The sequence below is a fragment of the Temnothorax longispinosus genome, chromosome 6, assembly GCF_030848805.1.
Source record: "Temnothorax longispinosus isolate EJ_2023e chromosome 6, Tlon_JGU_v1, whole genome shotgun sequence".
NCBI classification, from domain to species: Eukaryota; Metazoa; Arthropoda; class Insecta; order Hymenoptera; family Formicidae; genus Temnothorax; species Temnothorax longispinosus.
This window is the reverse complement of record NC_092363.1, coordinates 21,094,361-21,106,999: the sequence shown is the minus strand read 5'-3', so window position 1 is coordinate 21,106,999 and position 12,639 is coordinate 21,094,361. Positions and strand designations below refer to the sequence as shown.

At 42.2% G+C, this 12,639-nt stretch overlaps 1 protein-coding gene across 3 annotated transcripts; it reads left to right on the top strand.

Moving 5' to 3' along the window:
* Positions 1-311: 311 nt before the first annotated feature.
* Exu (maternal protein exuperantia) lies at positions 312-8,215 on the top strand. Of its 3 annotated transcripts, none has more exons than XM_071780835.1 (6): positions 312-468; positions 4,249-4,549; positions 4,971-5,252; positions 5,754-5,970; positions 6,426-6,568; positions 6,827-8,215. In XM_071780835.1, the coding sequence occupies exons 2-6, from the start codon at positions 4,268-4,270 to the stop codon at positions 7,175-7,177; spliced, it is 1,275 nt and encodes a 424-aa protein (XP_071636936.1). In that variant the 5' UTR covers positions 312-468; positions 4,249-4,267; the 3' UTR covers positions 7,178-8,215. The 3 variants fall into 3 exon arrangements, with proteins under 3 accessions (XP_071636936.1, XP_071636938.1, XP_071636937.1); XM_071780837.1 differs by lacking the exon at positions 312-468 and adding an exon at positions 709-848; XM_071780836.1 differs by lacking the exon at positions 312-468 and adding an exon at positions 936-2,418.
* Positions 8,216-12,639: the final 4,424 nt, after the last annotated feature.

Below are 12,639 nucleotides of genomic sequence, written 5' to 3'. Positions count from 1 at the left end.
TCCCATAGTGCGTTATCCGTATCCCGTTACAAGGAATCGATCGATCACGCCGCATCTCACGCGCTAATCGGTGCGATGATCGGCGGCCGTTTAACAGAGATCTCCATTCACGAGACGGTATAATCCGATATCCGATGTTGCGTTCCGCGCGGCGCGGCTCGTTGGATCCGGCGCGCGCGCACCGGCCGAATCGGCCGAACAGTGCCGGGACATGTGACCCCGCGGGATCCAGCGAGCACGCGCACTGCGCGACGCACGCACGGCACACGCTCCCCGCCGCGCCGCTCTGGGGCACGTGGCCCGTGTTCCGCCCGCCCGCGATCGTTCAGTGTTCAGTATCATTCGTGCGACCGATAAGTGACTCAAGCGACTCGCTCACGCGTGCTTCCGTAGATCGCGACGAGACAAGGCGAAGGCCGGAAGGACTGAAGGACTGAAGGAAAGGTGCAAGACAATTAAGACAGATCGGTGAGTCTTCGAGGGGGGTGGAGGGGGATTTTTAAAGATGTTAATTTACGAAGGGAGAAAAGAAAGGGAGAAGGAGACCGTGGGCGCGTTTAATTTGTCGCTACATACACGGAAGCCGATCCGCGCTATCTCGCTCGCGCGATGACCACGTGCGCTCGGAATGCGCGAGTCGCGGCTAACGGTATTCCGCGACGCGGCGAGAAACGCAGCTCTCAGCAGCTCCGAGGAATAGCGACGGTCGATTACGCGTTAGAGACAGCGACAGGAGGAGTGGGCACGCGCTATCGGAGATAAATCGTGCCTGATTTCCCGTCTCTTCTTAGTTCTGAACGCCTAGAGAAAGACCAACACGAGGCTGATCGTTAATCGCGGTAATCAAGGTAATCCGGCAGGAATGTCGTCGACTTTCGAGAGCGGATAGATAAACAGCTTTGTTGTTATTCCTAAAAAAAAAAGATAAAATCTACATTGGATACGTATCGATTCGGTGAACGACGTTTCAATCGCGTCGGTGCCAGACGATACTCCGTAATCCGGCAATTTCTTATTTGAAAGGGGGAAAAGGTGTCGGATTCTTCTTACGACATTGTTGCATACCATTGGAAGAAAGTTCGCGATCGTTTAATTGGCAACATATGGTCCGCGATATCCGAACGGCGGACTTTCCGGAGTAAAACGCGCCACGCAAAAGCGGCGCCTTTTTTTTTTATCGTTCGCATAAAATGCATCTCCGAGAGTGATTAGATATCCCACGGCTGGATCGCCAGATCGTCCTGCTCGGTCGCGGAAAAAAGAAGAAGAAATGCGCGACAGCGTCGCCGATGCGCAAACAAGCGTATCGAGTTTCAGTTTTCAGTCGGTTCGATAAATTATATACGTGCGTGAGACTTTTAGTTGTACCTAAGTGAATTTTCGCGACACGCGGACAGGATCCCGTGTCTTATTTACATCGATTTAACCTCTGCGTCTTTGCCGTGGATCAGCAATAATGGTAACTGTGTATAGTGCGTGTGTATCGGAAGGTCTAATAGGATAAACACAAACGTTCGACTTCGTCCGGCTTGTTTTCTCGACCTTCGTATTTGATCGACGACTTTGTAAACTATCGGAGCAGGGCTCTTTTACGAAAATATGGGATAGACTTTACCAATTATTTGCTCGGGATCCGCACGCGGATTTTAAGTCGAATAAAAATCCATAAATTGTTTGCGCTTCGGAAATCTAATTTGTGACAAATGTAAGATTGTTGGCGCCTTGATAATTCGATTTAAAAAAAGATCTTTTATCAACATTTTTACATACAAATTTGTACACAACTCTGATTTACGGGTCAAAAGTGGAGCGATTCCGGCCACAGCTGACGCCGTTGAAATTCATCTCGTTTATCTATTTAAATGTAACTGAAACGTTCTGGGAGCGCGTAAATGGGTTTCGGTCCCAGTGGTTGAAATGTTCTCTGATACACGGACGCGTTTCCATTGCATTCTCGTTATCAGTTGTCCGCTGCAGGAGAACGGGTCTCTTTAGCGGCGGAATATCTGCACCGCGTGCGTGCGTGCGCGCGCGTACCGTCTTTTGTCAGCATCGCAAAGAGGGACGTCGTCGCAACTCGCACGTGGCCGCGCGTGAGGCAACCGTCGATTGTCATTCGCGTCGCGACTACGTGAATAGGCGGCGTCTTGTCTCTTCTCGTCTCATCGCTCGGCGCCTCTTCGCACCGCGCTCGCGCTTTCGTTTTTCCGCGTTGCACAATCCGGCATTATCCGCAAACGGATTCGCCACGTTGCGAATCAGCGTCCGCAGTCTTTTAATCGTGCGGCGTGCCCACGCCTTTCGCGTGTCGTGTTCCGCATCGTCGGTGCGCGTTATCCACATATCGCAGCCGCCGGGATCATCTGAGCCTGAACGAGGGAGAAGAGCGGCGAGCCGGCGAGCGTTACGCAAATCTGGGTAGGAAAATATCTCTCATTTCTCTTTTCTTTTCGCTTCCGTAAATGTCCGTAATGCATCACAAATGTAATCAATCGCGTGTGCAGAGAGAGAGAGAGAGAGAGAGAGAGAGAAAGTAAGTATTTCAGAACTATCGCCATTAAACTACTCTCGTTATTACACGCACTTCTTTTCCTCTCCTCCATTCGTAATCCGTGCCTGTTTCACTGTAACCATAAAAGCGCATTTAAAAAAAATTCTTTTCAATGACGATTTGTTTTTTATTCGATCGAAAAAATAATCCTCGACGAGAGTTTCATTGGATTCCAAATCGACTCGGAATTAGCAAGGTTTTAGCGATATCCGCTTATAACTTAGAAAGCTGCCGATTCTTCTGGATTTGTATTGAGGAGAGAATCGATCGAACCGGAAAATTCGTAATAAACGATAACATCGACAATGATTTTAACATGTGCATCGCGTGTTTCATTATTGTTTATCATATTTTAATCGTACCGGGCGGAAATTGTATTTATAATTTTTACAGATAATTAAACAATGACTAATTTTCATGATAATAAATCCACGTATATTGATGATGTCATTTCTGGAAGTTTCTACGTGGAGATCGTTGGAGATGTAAATGGGGACAAGTACATACGTTCGATTATGCTTTGTTCAATATTATAAATTTCATCATAAACGCTTTTATAAATATTTAACTATAAATACCTTGTTTCGTCATCGACAAACGAAATAAAAATCGACATGAAAATGACGAAATTATTTTGTAAAATGATTTCTTAAGATTCTTCTTCACAAATCAAGATTTAAAATTGTCTTTGGAATTTCATTTGGAAAGTGTAAGTTCATGTAAATAGAAATAATTCAGCTACATAAAAACGGACATTTGGCGGAGCGTGAGGCAAAGTGTTTCGTGCACTTTCCTTTGCTCTCTCAATTAATTCCAATTTCACACGTCATGTAACGGAATACGTGGGAATTTGCGGAACACGATGCGACGTGTGTTTTGATGGACGCGAGCCAAGGCATAGACGGAGATATTTGTATCGTTATAACGCGTTCGATGGCAAATTCGAACGTCACGATATTATTTCTCGTCAATTAGGCAGTGTTTATATTTTCGCAGATGTTGCTGCGCGAGCCTCAAGGCCGACCGTGACAAAGGCTGTGTTAGCTATCGATCACACGCTCAAGTGAAATCTACCTTCGAGGAAGTTATCTTGAAAAAATTTAAATCCACCGAGTAACGTCCGACCAAATTTACCGAATTACCGTTTACTGAAACGATAAACTACTAATTTCCACCTCTAATGTAAAATTAATATACGCGCATGAAATAATCATTAAGGAGGGTCCACATTATCGAGCAGAACCGCGAGCCGAACTTCGCCGCGAACCGACATTGTCGAGCCGACAAAGTTCGGCTCGATAATGTGGACGCATGATCGGTTCGCGGCGAAGTTCGGCTCGCGGTTTTGCTCGATAATGTGGACCCTCCTTTACAATACGACACGGTAGTGGAACAATAATTTCACAGTAAATAGCTCCTCTAATCTTTCCTCAATAAAAGACACTTTTTTTCTCACGTGACTTTTTATCAGGCATTGATAATCTGAAAAGAACATTATCTATTCGTATCTGTAAAAGATCATTTTTGCTCCCCGCGCGTTTATCTGTATGATTTCTCCGGATTAATCGACATCGTCGAGAATCACGGAGGAGTCTTCTTGCCCTTGGGGGCTCCCGGGAGACGCAAAGACGGAAACGCCTGGTGAAAGAGGCAATCAGAGCCAAGGTGGAATATACGCGGACGTTTGCACTTTTCAGGAAAGCGACTCCGTGAACGATGGTATCCTCGACAGTGACGGAAGCGAGCCCGGTGAAAAAATCGTGCGACGCAATGGGCATTGCGCCGGGGGATTATCGCCTGGTCGGCTGGGACATGGACACCACCGGCAAGAAGGTCATCGACGAGATCTGCCAAATAGCCGGCTACACCCCCAACTCCACTTATTCGCAGTACGTGATGCCGTACAAGGACCTCAATCCGACCGCCATAAAGCGCCACAGTATGAAGGTCGTGACCAATGGCAAATTCCGCGTGCTCAGGAACAGCAAGACCAACGAGGTACGGCGGCAAGGTCGCGATACCAAATATTTCGTTATTCGTTGCTCCGCGATTTGCCTTCCCGCACGAGGGATAGAGAATTCACGCTGAAAGCGCTGATCTTAATATTTTAGAAAGACAATTTTTCTCACGTTTCAAGTTATGTGTAAATTGTCACAGTTCTTAAATAATCTTGAACATTTTATAATAAATCGCAAATATGGGAGAAATTGTTTTTAATTTTTTATAGATAGATACGTATAAAAGAAAAATATATATATATGTACATATTTCTTCTTCAAGATAATAGAGTTCTGTTAAATGCTGAATCAAACATAGATATCTTCTTTCCTGTATACAGGAAATATGTATATATAATTATTATATTAATTAATATTGTATATCTACATATACCTATAATATAAAATATTTGTTCTCGTAGGTAATCAAATCCAAAAGTGAAGTGTCGGCACTTACGGATTTCCTGACCTGGTTGGAGACCGTGAAGGAAAACGCCGCGGACGGTGTAATTTTGGTTTATCACGAGCCTCGCAAAGTCATTCCCGCGATGCTGCTCGAGTCGCTGAAGAAGTACGATCTGGTCGATCGATTCAAACAGACGGTCAAAGGATTCGCGAACGGATTCAACATCGCCGAGGCTAAGTGCGCGAACACGGCGCACATCTATTCCCTACGTACTCTGTCGCGCACGTTGTTGAAGAAGGTGAGAAAAATATAAGCTAAATGTACCAATGCCTGGGACACGTACCTGTGTCTGGACATTTTTATTATTTTAGTCCTTAAATAAGTTATAAACGCGAATTAAAATCAAAGAATCAAAGGTGAAAATATTTTTCTTGTATTATATTTTTATCTTTGATTTTAATTTGCGTTATACTTATTTAAAAACTAAAATGATAAAGGTGTCCAGACATTGGTACATTTACCTTGCATATTGATCACAAACTTTAACGGGATTTAATAAAACAAAATGAATAATTCTTAATTTTTTTCAATTCTAAGATAGAAAATTTAATCCTGAATTAATATTCATTTTTGAGAGAATGCGAGAGAGAATAATTGATTTCTATATAAAATTCAAATTTAATAAACGTTTGCGAAAATTGATAGCATTATTTATGTAGTATTATAAATGTTTTGTAAAAAGATATATAGCAGCGATACATAATTTTTCCATGATAAATATTTTGGATTATATTTGAAGGAAGCGAATCTGGGCAATGCGCAACACAGAGCATCGCTGGCGTTACAAATAGCACAATACCTGTGCTCGATCGACGGTGACAAGACCGAAGATGCGAGCGCGAACGGAGATGAGAAAGAGAAAGAGAAAACCAGCGATGAAAAACCAATGAAAAGAGCAGTCGAGGTTATTCGAGAATTCGCGCAACCTGTTGACGTCGAGGAGCAGGAACACAACGGTACGTACGTTATTTAATGTGCAATGACTCGCGTAATTTCGTAACGCTTATCGTAACGTTTTTATTTTTTTTTTTTATCGGAATAATCTTAGTTTTTTATCATCAACGATAAAAATTAATAAAAAAATAATTCAACAGCAATACAATGTATCATTAATAAAGCATATTTGTACTTAGTCTTCGACGAAACGCTAATTATGCTTCAGAAAAATTCATTAGATTCATTAGATTAAAAAATGATTTAGAAATTTGTTAGATAAAAGAATGATTTAGAACGCTTTTATGTTTTCGCATTATCATCATTAATCTTACATTTTATTTCATTTTCCTCCGCACGAGTTTTATAAATAATTTTAAACTTTACCATGTTTGGCGTGAACTTGACGGCTAAGTTAGCAAGAAGGTAAGCAAGCACCGAGATGAAATGCCAACGCAATGTATAACTTTTGTTATAGAGTTGAAGATGATATTCGAACGGCAGAACAACTTGCGGCCCATATTCAGCGCCCTGTTCCGTATGAACAGACGCGAACGTCAACACGCCAGTCCCCTGCGGCGACTGTTAGCTGAAGCCGGGATCGTGTACTCGGAGCTACAGGTGAGTGTGTTTATGCATGATTAATTGAGTACTATCAATAATCAGACCCGTTTATTCCACGCGAAATCAAACAAGACGCTTCTCGATTTCGGTTTAAACCGTTTAATTTGTTGTGTCAAGACGTCATCCGGAAATGAAGTGACAATCAGTTTAGGATTTTCGAATTGCTAGAAACGTTTGAATTTGCGTCACGCTCGGTTCTTTCAAAACTCGATTCACGATCGAACGATCTTTTTATCGAGCATTTGTGCGTTTCAGGACGCGTGGACCAACGCGAAGAAAGACGGACTGGAGCATCTAATGAAGGAGAAACTCCCAACGGTTGAGGAGAAAAAGATGGAGGATCTGATGATTATCCTCGAGCGTCACTTCGACCCGGAGAAGAAGCCGAAGAGCAAGACGCCGGAGAAGAAGGGCCTCAAGACGAAGAATGAGAAAAAGATAAGTGACGATAAAGAGAATAACAACAAGAGTGACTCCGGCCACGAGAGCCCCGATAGCCCCGACACAACGACGTCCGGGTCCCCGGTGAAAATGAACGGCAACAACGATGTCGAAGTTAAGCCAGAGGCGTGCGCTTTGACGCAGGAGTGTGCCGAACAAGTTTAACGATGCCCGACACATTTCGACCTCTCTTTTACGCGCCGCAAAGCCGGGAGTACTTTTCGCGGCCGTCTCCGCGCCGTCAGACTGTCGCCCGTTTTACCAGCCTCGGCCGAACGGGCGATCGTGGATTCTTTTTTTTTTTTTCGTTGCCATAACGGTCGCGGATGACGAAAAATAAAATTGTTAAGTAACGCGAGTAACGAACGTAGATTTAGCGTGTCGAATACAGCTCGCGTTTAGCTCGGACTCTGCAGTAAAAGCGTGCTGTATGCTTGTTAGAATTGTCGCTAGATTCACGCTCCTCAACCGGAAAGAGCTGCGAAGGGATTGCCCCCCGTTTCTCCTTTTTATTTTTGCGGTAATTTTCTAGGATAGACGTATTAGAATAAGGTTTACGATTCGTCCAACGGGCGATGTTTGTTATGCGTGATCAAGAGACGAGTGTTATTTGTTACAGTATTGCGATCTTTTCTTTTTTTTTTCTTTCATTTCCTTTATTATTAATTTTTTTTTAATTTTTGTTCGCACTGGTACGCCGGCATGATTAAGAAAAAAAGACAGACAGGTTTCCTGCGAGACACGCCGTCGAATTTAGCACAAAATGTACAAATAACACGTTAAGCGACGTTTAGTTTGTTAACGCGCAGAGATATTTAATATTTCGTAATTTTATACTCGTTTGTTTTCTCTCTCCTCCGCCCCCTTGTTTCTGTCTCTCCTTTTTTTTCTTTTATTTATCCCCGAGGATTTTCGTACGCTCGCTACCTTGGCGAGAGCGTCCGTTTAATAGACTGCTCTTAAGTGTGAAAGGCATAGGAAATATCGCGGACCCGCGCAGTTCCCGCACGGTTTCACGACATGTGTACAGTAGCGTGCACGATATTTTCTACTTTTTACCGTTTAAGCCACGCGCGAGCCGCATTAGTGTGGTAAGTAGTATTAGAGAGATATATTTTTGTATCAAAACGATATAAATTTCGTTTCTGCTGTGAGATCTCATTGTATGAACATTGATTAATAAAGATTCGAGTTTAGTTGTAACATTTATGTATTTACGTTCATCGGCTCTCGGTTTGCGCCCGCCCAGACCGACCGTGCGATATATAAATACAGTACTTTCGCTAAATTAAACCTCGATATCCGTATTTCGTGCCTCAGCCTCAGCGGTGAACCTGACCGTTTGGGGTTTTCGGGTTTTATTTATTTTATATGAAAAAAAAAAATCATGCAAATTCCGTCCCTTCGTGACATATTGCATATATATCTATTGCTTCTGGTTAAAAATCAAACAGCTGCGTTTAGCGTTAAATATGGAACGTGTGCAAACACACCTGGACGTGAATAAATGATAAATGAGGCGTTTCAATAATTTCTTTCAATTGGACCGTAACGCAGACGCGGTTTAAAACGATCAATGATTAATTAGCATTAAAAATCGGCGAACCTCGCGTGATAAATCTCGACTGTGAAGAGATGGATTTTCGGATCGGTCGAGGAGTCCGCACGGCGGAAGATTACACCTCGTGCTACCTGTGCACAATGTCGGACGTGATTTATATTTCTGAGCGGAGCACGCGGCGCTTATTAATTGCCGACGAGCGCGCGTCATGGCGCGTGAATCGCGAAGGGGCGTTCGGCAAATACGCGCCGGAGTTAAACGCGGTTCGGTAATAAGTTCTTTAATAAGCAAAAAAGTCGCCGGGATTTCAACGGGACTTAGCCGCGGGTGTGGGAGAAAAAACGGGAAGGAAAATGAAAAGCGGCGGCGGTCGCGTGCGCGCGTTTTTTCCGCGTACCTCGCGGCGGGACCTTCCGCGTTTCTCTCCTCATCCCTCTCGCGGCTCGATCCCCCGGGAGAGAAAGCGGAAATGAATTAAATATGTGTGCGGACCGTTGCGCGCATCCGCCACGCGGATTTTTCCATGCTGTATGGCAAAACGCCCCGAGGCGTGAACGGCGGCAAAGCTCTTCGGCGAGGAGAATTCCAGAAGCGATCTTTTTCCCGGTAAACGTACGCGCGCGCGATTCTTCCGCGGTCCTTCTTGAGGGAGCGACGGGGATCAGATCTGATCCGCGCGCGAGCGCGACGCGCTCGGCTAGAAAATTGAGTTTTTCCACGTGCGCCGATTAGACGGGGTACCGTTCTGTAACTTTGCGCAGCTTTCCCCCTCCCCCCACCCCTCTCCGATATTGTGGAATACGTGTAACTGCGCGGTTGGAAAAAAAGAACAGATCCCTCGTGTGTACAGGAAGCCCGATTTTAATTCCGGTGTTCAATTGAAGTGTCTACACGTCGATACCTCTGCGTACAAACAGATTTTACGTGACGACGTAAAGATTGAATAATAATTATTATTGCGGAAAACCGATTCTCTTTGAATTATCAAAGATGTATGACAAATTACATTTTTGAGAAAGAAATTGGCTGTTTTTTTTTGTTTTTATTTAGGAGACCATTAAAAATTTAAGCTGAAATTATAATTTAGAATAAAAATGGGTGGCTCCATAAATCAGGACGCGATATCTAAATTTTGCAGAAGGAAACAGACATATTTATGTGGATGTAATGCTTTTAGATGTGTTTTCTAGTTAAAAATAATATATATTTCCACGCGTGCGCGCGTTTTGAAAATAGATTGCCTGGATAAGGGATGAAGAGAAAAACTTACATATATATTTCAAATTGTGCGCATGGCTTCTGAAAATTTAAAATTACCCTTGGTATTTTCGGTACAGACATTACTTTTTTAGATGAAAGATTTTTAGATAATTTGTATGACGTTTTTTATTCCGAAGAATAAAAAAAAACGATGTTGCTGACATTGTGACCCTGTTTTCAGAGTAGCGATATATTTTCACGAGCAATGCACATTCCGAAACTTGGTCCACCGCGATCCTGCTGCCAGCAGGCTACCATCCTGTGGACGGAAGCTCTCTCAAGAAGGAGCTCTGTCCTCCGGAAATCAGCGGTAACTCGGCGAAGCGTGAAATGTCGACTTTTATCATCGCCCTTCGATGGCTGAGCGAACCCGTTCAGTAATGATATAATAGTAGTAGCCGGAACATTTCCAGGAACTAGGGACGAAGCGCAACACATGGAATTCACGGGGAATCTCGTATTATAGCAGTTCCACATAAATCATACGTTGCATTTTAAGCCGTACGGTAGTACTACAAAAACTACGAATAAATTTTCTTCGACTCTATATTTATACGGTAGTAATAATGATAACATTATTACGTGCTGTATATATAACAGGAAATGAATAATAACAGCGAATAAATGGATGCAGTTATGCAATAAAAGAACCAAGCGCCACTTTCGTGATTTTTAATTCTGTATTGCAAAGTGATCGTAAAGGCCTGTAGTACCTATATAGACCTATATAGAAAAACGCATGTGACACATGGAATTGTATTTGAGGATTATAGTACAGTCGTTATATATATTTGAGATAACTTTGGCGCTGAATTTTATTTCTGATGTTTCGTGAAACTTGCTCTAGCGGAAAAGTAAGATTTTGGAGTTGGTTCCGCATTGCAGAACTGCGTCCAAATGATCATTATTAACTCTACAAATTATCATTATTATCTTTATGAGTTATCATTATTATCATTATTAACTATATAAATTATCATTATTAATTTTCTAAAGCACATTTGCAATCATTTTAACTCTATTTTTATTTTATTAGAGTTATCATTATTAATATTATTATTATAATATTATTAATATTAATTCATTATTTAACCATTATTAATATTAATCGGAAATAATAAGGTAAAGAGGAATATGATGTATGTGTATGTGTGAGTGAGAGAGAGAGAGAGAGAGAGAGAGGAGATAAAAAATTTTGCAGTAGGTAATGAGAACGCTTTAAAATTTTGCTGTACGATGAAGAGGAAAAGTAAACTGAAATCGGAAGCAAATGGTAAGAATAAGTGTAAATTCTCCGTTGAAGTGAAACAAATTACGAAGACGAAGATACATACGGCATTTTTTGTACACTTCTCGGATCCGTCTGCTAATTTTGCCTTCAGTTAACGACCATTTCTGTATCTGACATATTTTTTATGTGATAAATAATCATTTTCTGGATTTTTAATTTAAGCAATTTCTAGCAAACTCTCTCACTCTCTCTCTCTCTTACTCTAGCTTACTTTAAATATAAAAAACTCAGCAAATGAGGATCCTAATTCCCGTGCAGTTCGCAAAGATGCTTTTTGCGTCTTTCCATACCTCCTGATCCACGAACGGGAATATCAGATGAAAATAAATGACATCTCCGGCGGCCAAAGTCGAGGGCCGCGCACATGAAAGCGGATGTGAATTTCGGACGATTAATCTCGGACGTGATTATGAACGCATAATTTCGCTATTGCTCCGCCCGAAAGCGATTATCGAGATAGACGTTAACGTTTAATTAGAGGGTTTTAGGATTAATGCATTTATATTAATAATTGAATCTACGGAGGATTTCCGCGGAAGCGTCGCGGAATTAGCGGAAACCTGCACATTAACATATGTGTTACACGCAAGAGCGAGCCATTATTAACGCGGGTGCGTCTCTACATGCTGCGGCGTTATCTCAATTAACGACGATGCTAATAATGGAATTATCGTACCGCGCGATGACGCGGCGCGGAAAAAGAATTTCAGACAACGAGCAAGATTTCCTCTGACCTGCGGACCGCGCGGATAATATAACCGATAGGTAATTAGCATACTACTGTGTTTTTCTTACGCTCATTTACTCAGAGCGTCATTATTGCGCAATGCCTACGACCCGCCTTCCCTCTAGTAATTTTGCACGCACTCGTGTGCAATTGTGCAGTCTAGGATGCAAATTTCCTTTAGAGAAAATTATATCGCGCTGCCGCAATTACACACGTGTATACTGCTGGGTGTCTTCGACGAACGCTAATCGACGGTTTGCAACCGACCGCCTTGCTCTTATTTAACGTTAGGAATAAACGAACCAGCCAAAGGCATAGTATTTCCCCGTTATGACATTAATTTAACAATTTGAGAAAATGTTGGTAACTGGAGAAAAAGTAGCGCACGAGCAGCAAACGTTGCTTTAAGAGAAATGCCTCTATATGTTTTCCCATACAAAGTAACAAATAACTGTATTAACAATAAGGGGATTGGGGCGTCCAAGTATAATCCAAGATTGAATAAATATTTCGCGAATCTATTTCTCTCAAACGCGCCCTTTTCCACAACTTTTAATTTTCATATATAACCCTATTCACTCCAACGTTTTTTCCGCCCCTTTAATTCTCCAACCATGCACTTTCGAGTTCCACGTGTTTTTTATAATGTTAATAGCTTTGAAAAATTCCCCAAAAATTATTATAATATCTTTGTACCTTCGATTAAAAATCAATGTAAATATAACATTTGGAAATCATTTATTTAAATATTTTTTTACAACATTTATATGTTGACAAACACACATTAC

Bases quoted from the DNA above. Each gene is read 5' to 3' on its own strand.
- Exu (XM_071780835.1), top strand. From the start codon at position 4,268: ATGGTATCCTCGACAGTGACGGAAGCGAGCCCGGTGAAAAAATCGTGC. The intron at 5,253-5,753 runs GTGAGAAAAATA...TTATATTTGAAG, and splicing joins CGCGCACGTTGTTGAAGAAG to GAAGCGAATCTGGGCAATGC. The intron at 5,971-6,425 runs GTACGTACGTTA...CTTTTGTTATAG, and splicing joins CGAGGAGCAGGAACACAACG to AGTTGAAGATGATATTCGAA.